General features: G+C 40.2%; 1 protein-coding gene across 1 annotated transcript; it reads right to left on the bottom strand.

Moving 5' to 3' along the window:
- Nucleotides 1-999: 999 nt before the first annotated feature.
- On the bottom strand, nt 1,000-7,030 carry tank (TRAF family member-associated NFKB activator). The gene is made up of 8 exons (XM_088314638.1): nt 6,881-7,030; nt 5,797-5,938; nt 5,158-5,266; nt 4,992-5,062; nt 3,914-3,972; nt 3,695-3,813; nt 2,043-2,488; nt 1,000-1,528 (listed from the first exon to the last, which is right to left on the bottom strand). The coding sequence occupies exons 2-8, from the start codon at nt 5,893-5,895 to the stop codon at nt 1,358-1,360; spliced, it is 1,074 nt and encodes a 357-aa protein (XP_088170764.1). The 5' UTR covers nt 5,896-5,938; nt 6,881-7,030; the 3' UTR covers nt 1,000-1,357.
- Nucleotides 7,031-8,326: the final 1,296 nt, after the last annotated feature.

Below are 8,326 nucleotides of genomic sequence, written 5' to 3'. Positions count from 1 at the left end.
AATGTGCACACCCCTATGTAACTGGGATATGGCTGCGTTAAGAAGTACTGGATCACTTGGAGTCATCACACAAGGGACTGATTGCACCCAAAAATTAAGTTCAGATGATTTAGTGGGCTTTCTTTTTTTCACTGTCATTGAAAAAAAGAAAAAAAAAAAATCTCACCTATACGGATTTTAACATATATTAATCAATAAGTTTGAATGGCGAGCTAATATAGTTAGCAAAGAAAAAATTATGTAGCAGAGGTTGGCAAATGAGGACGTAATTGAGGTAATTGATCGTCTGATTGTTGTGCGTCGTTGAGCCTGAAAAGCAATTCCCGTGTCTAATGAACATATGGCGCATAAACTTCTTAAACGATGGCAAACTTGGAAATGTTTCAGAAAAGCAGCACGGTGGTCGACCAACAGCTGCTTCACATTACGCGCTAAAATCGACAACAGGTTTACGGGCGGAGACTCTTTCCACGATTCTTGAATGAAGTCTGAATGATGAGCTGAAATTCACATGGAAAATTGCAAACAGAACTGACGGGAACTCGGGGATCAACGGTTGGTTAGGCAAAAACAGAACTTAAAAAAAAAACACGCGATTCTCCTTTTTGATAATTGATCTCATGGATGTTGCGCAACTTCCCGTAGACGACATGATGTTGTTCTTCTCTAGAGGGCAAACTAAACAAAACTGAAGCGTGCTACATTTTGCCACGATCTTGCAACAATTACTTTGATACGCTCTAGAGAATGGTAAAATAAATTATAATAAATAAATTACTACATTCCGTTGGTTTAATTTCCTGTTGGCAAATTGTCTGCATATTACAAACATTTTTGGGTTACCACACAACTCTGTAAAGTAACCTAACCAAATTTTTTTTTAAATTTTTTTTCACGACTTCTGATTTCAAAACGAGTTACAGTATATATTTGTTATATACACAGTATACATTTACACATTGCTTGTGACAAAAATTAGTTTGACACCCAACAAATCTGTATAAAGCGCCACATTTTTCATTTATTTTTTTAATTAAAAATGATATAAATGCAAATTGTCTTTATAAAAATATCAAAACGCTAACACCTTGGTCCACCTTATGATAAAAGTCATTGTTGGCTTTATTTCCTTATGCATCATCAAAAAAAAAAAAAAAAATCTCAGCTGGAGCTCTATTAGAGAGAAAAAAAAAAAAAAGGAAAAAATATATACGGGGGGGACTGTACCATTCAATTCTTCATTATTAAATAAAATGGTTTCAAGTCTCATTGCAGTGTCCCGTACAGTGAACGTACTTTGCGGCGGGCAGCACCGGGCCACGCTTACGTGAAGTCTCTGGGCCGCGACGCCGCCGAGTCAGCGGTGCGTTTCATCCGTATCAGAGAAATGTGAATAGAGGTGGATGTTCATCTGCTCCCGAGGAACCACGGCGTGGCAGAAGGCACATTTATCCGGGATGCTGCTCGGGGCCGCCGCCATCTCCGCTGCCACGTCGGCCGCCTCGCACAGCTCGGGGCTCCACAGAGACTGAAGTCGAAGAAAGCGAAGTTTTAATCACCGGGCAAAAAAAATGATACAATATGTGGACACTAAAATGTCATCCTCAAGTGTCTAATGTTGCTTTTACAACTGTCATGTCGGTTATGAACATGCATCATAATTATATTGAACTCATTTACTGCCATTGATGGCTAAAGACGTCAAAGATCCAATTTTATTTTATTTTATTTATTAGTTTTTTCTACTCTGCTGATAGTGAATGAGTTAAAATAAATAAAAGTAGGCCTTTGCAATCATCAGGCGCGTCTCATCAAATTCTGACACCGAGCGGCACGTCCATCCGGCTCACACCTTCCGGCAACTACGCGAGCAGACAGAATTTAAACAGAAAAACAAGGGATTAACGCTCATTACACGATAATGTGTTTGACGCTTCGACGTGCTGCTTATTTTGGACTTTCACACACTTACACGCCTCCATTAGCAAAGAGCGAGCAGAAAACGATAATTTGCTACTACTTTTCTCAGACCTGCTTCTCACCTGCTGAGGGCCCCGAACGTCCTCCTGGGAGAGGGAGGAGGACGTCGTGGGGGCGGGGAATGGCGCGATGACAAAAGGCACGGCCACTTCCGAGGGCAGCTCCTCCTCCTCCTCTCGATTTTCCTCCTCCTCCTCCTCCTCCTCCTCTTCGTTGTCGGGCGCCGCGGGGATGCCGCTGAGGGGCCTCCTCACGGGCACGGTCAGAACAACGTGCCGTTCCGGGGCGCTGTTCAGAAAATCGTATTCGCTGTCCACAGGAGGCGGGAATTTGACACTGAACTTGGAGAGTGAGTCTACAAAGTCCCTGTCATCGGGGCTGGCGCCGCGCGACGCCAGCAATGTCGGCATCAGCGGGATATCCGCCGTCGACCTCGTCGTCAAGAAGAAGGGCGCTTCGGCTTCGGCCGCGCGGTCGGTGCACTGGATGGGCATGGAGAACTGCTGATCTGTCACACGGCACACAAACATTTTGTTGTGTTTTTGCCAACATGGTGGATGTCGCGGTGCGCAACAAAAACACAGGTTGTTCCAAAGCAGACAATTGTCGTTCGCTCAAATGATGTCAAATTTTAACGAGGTGCAAAAATGAGCAACGGCTAATGTTAATGAAGTTTTTGGTCAGAACACAAATAAGAGGAAGCAGCATGCACTTGTGAGGAAATAAATTAACAAAATGACAACAAAGGTCAAAGAGGAAGTCGCAGCTCAGCAAATATTTGTGAATCTTTGTGAAGACAGTCATTCATATTTTTAGTTATTTCATATTTTTAATTATAACCCTTACCTGTTGAGACATGCTTTAAAGTAAGAGTTAGAGGAATTATTTGATGCCAGTGATACCCTCAAAAAGGTTGTGCAATAAATTATTCATTTCAGAGTGCAATTGAAATTAAAAAAATATATATATTTTTTTTTTAATTATTATGTGTATAAATATATTACATCAGCATATTCACCTAAGGTGTCGTACATTTCTTTCAATTGTAGTTTGCAGTTGTGAAAATTGCTCCGCCGCTGAGAGGCGGCCATTTTTGTCAATTTTTACTTGTGCGGTTCTCCAGCACTGAACGACAAGCACAACTAGAAAACATATTGCCGTCTTAGCACCTTTCTGGAAGTGTCATCAAAAACTGAGCACAATAATATGTTCGCGATGTGGCAGGTGAGAGTAGAACACAAATAACTTGCAACCGCACGAGAAGTTAATGGGTGTATAAATACAGCATGTGACGTGCAACCACTTTATATAAATTTGCATACATTAATTTAGAAGAAAACCTTCAGCGATAAAAAAAAAATACTGAAATAGAGTTATGGGACTTTGTAGTAAAAGTTGGTACATTGGTGCGAGCCGAGAATTACGCAATAACGAGTTCAGTCACATACACATTTCTTGCGCATGACTTGAAAACCTTTGTTAAAGTCACACAAAATCTTTCGTTCACTTTCAATCTTTTCGTTCGCCAAACAAAGCGCAAAATTACATCACTTAGCATATTTTTAGAAATTTGTGGTAGTATTTCGATATCAAATATAAATTGTTATGGATCAAGAGTAATCTTTACTTTGCTTTTGAAAATCTAATTTGAGGTTTGGGGACAATTCTGAGATATGATTTGAATAATAATTCCCCCAATATATAGGACAGGTACCATTTGCAGTTTCTATTCCCCCGCGGAATCTCTTCAGGTGATCTTTTTGCCTTCGAGATAGAGAGCGAATCTGCCGGAAGGTCCCGTGAATGGCTTCCAGTGCATCCAGCATTTCCTGACTGACAAACAAATTGTCACGTGAGACACAAGCGCACACTTGAACATGCGTCCTGTCTTGGTGCAAAGCGAGGGGGGTTAAAAAAATAAATAAAAAATTACCAGTCAACGCTTTTAGTGGCAGTCTTATGTGGCGGAACAGCAACGGTGTTTAATGTCTCCTGAAAAAAAAAATAATAATAAACATTTTGAGGAATGCAGTGATGATTGGAGTTGAATGTATCCAAGTTAATATTGCAACTAAACGTGCATTTGTGCATGCTCGGGAAACAGGCGCAACTCAAACGTGCAGCAACATTGTCCTCTAGCACCATCTTGTGAAGTGAAAGTGCAGTTCATTGCCACTTGGAGAAATTCACACGTGCTTCTTTCTGCCGCTTTTAGGCCAATGTAATAACTTGTAATAACAATGTAATAACTGTTTGGTAAAACAAAATGAAGCTTCTACTTGGATATTACTACAGTTTGATTTTGAATTCCAATATATCTGATCTTCTTGTTATTATTGAACAGTTTGTCCACTAGAAAGCGCCTCGATGCCAGCTGTTGAGCAATACACAAAAGCCCTCAAGGTCCCTGAAAGCATCACACAGCCGAGCTGAAGTCTCTGACAAGTCCCTTCATGATTGCAGTCATTTTTTCAAACGGCTGCATTTCATTCGCAGGTTAGCGTTAGCTTGCATCGATTCATGGTGCAGCTCCCACGTCACGATAACGACAACGTTTGTAAGACCACAATCGCAGAGCCTGGCGGCTAAACCGGAATGACGGCTACGGTTAACATAGACCAATAAATTAAAATAAAAAATAACAAATCAATAAAGCTGCAGCTTTCATTTTGTGTCCTCAAAATGTAAACAGCACACCGTTGTGAGTTTGAATCTCGCTTTTGGCCTTCATGCGTTGAATTTGCATGTTTGCTGGCAACTGGACCATCTGCGATTTTCTTGAGGATAAGCAACATGAAAAAAAAATGAATTAATTGATTTATTATAATTTTTTTTAATGACATCTGTTATTCATAAATGAATCACTAATGGGTCTTGAGTGTTATTTACTGACTGGCGGGGAAAAAAACGCAAGCAATTGCTCACGTGATTGTCATGGAAGGCAGTTTGTGCAAAACAAACACAAATGCAAAACAACGGGGAAAAGTGAGTGAAAAAGGAAGCACACCTACCGGACGCTGCGTTGTCCCATGCGCGCCGGCCCCGTCAACGAGATTGTTGCACGACTCGCATTTGGCCTCCCCTTAGAATGCAAAAGGGTGTAAATGAACAGCATGCGGGCGGCAAAGCAGACCAGAAAGAAATGCATTTGAGGATTATTAACCTCACATCACCAACCTGATGGCTTCCTTGTTGCACACAGCTGAGCTTTCAGTTGTGCAATCAGCTGCTGCTGGTCTTCAATCTGCCTTTGCAGTTTTTGAGTGTACTGATGATAATATTCAGTCTGCGAAAAACACATTTTTGGGTAGAACCTCGAACGTCGTCCGAGCGAGCGGAAACAGGAAGGCGCTGGTAAAATATTTCATTGGAATAACAATCAAGACTTTTTGCGTGTTGGTCGGCAGACAACATTGTAACCCATTTTAAGATGCGTGATTATTTAACTTGTCCATGTAATTGATATTTAATTACTTGTCTTGTTCAATTTCAGGTTTAATGATTCACATAGAAATGACAGGATTTCCTGACATATCAACTGCCATTTTTTTTTTAACCGAGGTCACCACAAAGAGGAATAAAATTAGTACCTCTCACAGCATCAATCAAAACTGGTTATTATTATAATTATAAATGACGAAGGTTTGACAGATTTTCTATTATATATCTATTTTGCACAAGTGCTTAACGTGACCTGTGTATGTAGCAACCCAACAACAATAGGTCACAATCTCTCCTGGTCCAACTGGCACTACAAGATGGTTTTTAAATTAACTTTGGTGCTGTGTTGCCAGTGGAAGTCATTTGCACCCTTACCATTTGCTGCAGTTCCTTTTTGGCATTGTCCTTTTCAATTGAGACCTGGCGATAAGCTTCGAAAGCTTTATTGAGCTGGTCTCCAATGTTCCTCTCCATGCCGTGTGCGCCACAATCATCACTGACAGAGCAGACATGGGACCTGTCAATGCAAGTCATTGTCAAGAATGGGGAAAATACAAAACCATTCACAGTCAGTCCTGTAAAAAAATGGCTCAGTGTGTTTGAAAGTTGGTTTTTTTTGCTAAATTGAGATGTCATTTACAAATGTAAGAAATTAAATGTAGCAAATAAGTTATATCATTGTGATTTGTGATTTAACAGTTTGAGGATACTGGCATTTCCGCTGAAGCATTGCACATGCAAAAAAAAACGACTAATTATAATTTTTAAAGCATTTCCTGCAAACTTAACTTGCACATTAAAAAAAATACAGAATGATTTCTTACATTAAGCGTGTAGTATTTAATGGGGAAGGAAAAAAATTATTGTACCAGCCGATGTGAAAAATAAAAACCAAATCATATATTATAAGCAGTTTTATGCGTATATGTTTTTTAATTTTTCCCCATTTATCAAGCAGTCAATTTAGCCAGAGATTGTCGTGTAACAGACTGCTGGACTTTCAAATACTTGATCCAAACATTTGAAGGGCTACCTGCAGTTAAATGACTGACATTTTGGGAAATAACTTAATGATGAAATAACCCTCCGAAAAGCGGTAAATATGATGACTGGGGCAAAGCAATTCCTGCAAGTACACTTCCTCTAACTGTTTTGGATTTAAAGATCCGATGGCAACTTAAGCAAAGAAACCAACTTCAAACTTCAATACAAGTCAAATGAGACTCAACTCTGCCCTAAATGTCCATGTACGGCATTGTTAACGTTAAGTCTAGTTTTGTTAAGTTTCGCAACTCCCTCTCCACTCAACAGCTAAATAAAATCCACACCACAGGCGAATATGAAGAAAAAATGAGTAAATGTAAACCCTATTCGCTATTCAGCAAGCCAAGCTAACCAACGATCAATTTGCGTGCGTCCTACGTCACGTCACGGACGCCACTCAGCCTGCTGCGCTTACCTTCATTGGGGATTAAAGTCGAATTTAACGCGTGGACAGCATGATCTTCTTCACACACACAAACACACACACAAACACACGCACGCAAACTTAGGAAGTGGGGCTGAGGATATGGCAAAGTGTGTGTTTTTACATAGCCTACTTAGCGGACTTGGGAACTTCCCTCGGGGAATCCCCGCTGCCCCGTGCACTTCCGCCTTTGGTCGTTGTCGGCCAATGGGCGCGCGGCATGGCGGCGCGGCGGCCCGCTCTCGGGCGCTTGGTCCCTCCCACATGTCTGCTGTGTGAAACCGCCCCCTCGCGCCCCGACAACTGCAGAACGACTCGCCTTGTTCTTCTGCTTCTTGTTTGGGTTTGCTTTGGCACTCGCTCAACGTGCAAACTGCGTTGACAAGAAAGACTCACTTTACAGTGGATTTTTCTGCTGCAGAGCGTCGCGGGCGAATGCACGTTCAGATTCAATTTGTATTACCGCGGGAGGTTTAGATCATGAATGCTGCCAGAAATAATATAATTTGAATTTCTCTTAGTTGTACTCCAACTTTCTGAAAGAATGAATATAGAAATAAATAAATATATAACTAGCTCTCCAAAGATTACAATAATGACAAATATCAAAATACAATATCTAAAGTACATGACTGGTCAACATAAACAGTGGACATGTTTTATTCATAAAAAGTTATTTTAACATTATGCACAGTTTGAACATGAACACAGTACTTGATTAAGATAAAATAAGATTAGTGATATAAAATATTTTCATGTATTTTTTTTTAATGTACTGAAATGTTTGAACCATAAATGTTGCAACCCTACCTCACAATTTAATACAAATGTACTCAAAAGTTAAATGAATCTGACCTGCACTTAAAATAAAAAAAATACATGGAAACACCTTTTGTGTTCTAATTTCACACTAATTCATATTACACCATATCGAAAGCACTTTGTTACAGTTGTTGTCAAATGCGCTAAATAAATAAATAAAGTTGTATTGTTTTGTACTGTATTGGGCCTAAAATGAAATTAGTAATGCTGTATTACTGTGAAGTGGCATGGTGTTCTTAGCAGTTAGGATGTCTGTGGAAACTGGAAAGCCATCCATCCAGTATGAACGATACAATTCAGTCCACTCGTAGAGCAACTTACTGGTGATGTTTATTTTCCAATACGGTGTTCTACTACGAAATTTTCTGCACACCAGCTGCACAACTTTGCCCTCAAACAATGCCACTTGTGAGGCAAACAAGTGTTCGAGTTGAGATTTACACTCAAAATGTTTCCTAATGCCACGAGAAGCACTATTTTGTTTCTGCCCCTTAGAACCCAACAAACCTCAAATGCTTAATGAAGCGAGAGTCTATGTGATGTCACTTTATTTAGCTGCTTCCTATTAAGGAGATCCAATTTAAGGGAAATAGAAATACTATTGTAGTAGAGGTA

The sequence above is a fragment of the Idiotropiscis lumnitzeri genome, chromosome 14 (genome assembly GCF_059441095.1).
Source record: "Idiotropiscis lumnitzeri isolate Australia: NSW breed Sydney's pygmy pipehorse chromosome 14, RoL_Ilum_1.0, whole genome shotgun sequence".
NCBI lineage: Eukaryota > Metazoa > Chordata > Actinopteri > Syngnathiformes > Syngnathidae > Idiotropiscis > Idiotropiscis lumnitzeri.
Note: the sequence above shows the minus strand (reverse complement) of the source record. Positions and strands in the feature narration are given on the sequence as shown.

What these genes read in the sequence shown, in the direction of transcription:
- tank (XM_088314638.1), bottom strand. Translation starts at nt 5,895, where the DNA reads ATGGAGAGGAACATTGGAGACCAGCTCAATAAAGCTTTCGAAGCTTAT. An exon ending in TGCAACAAGGAAGCCATCAG is followed by an intron (nt 5,063 to 5,157) that starts GTTGGTGATGTG and finishes TTGCATTCTAAG; the next exon opens with GGGAGGCCAAATGCGAGTCG. An exon ending in ACGTTCGGGGCCCTCAGCAG is followed by an intron (nt 1,529 to 2,042) that starts GTGAGAAGCAGG and finishes CTTCGACTTCAG; the next exon opens with TCTCTGTGGAGCCCCGAGCT.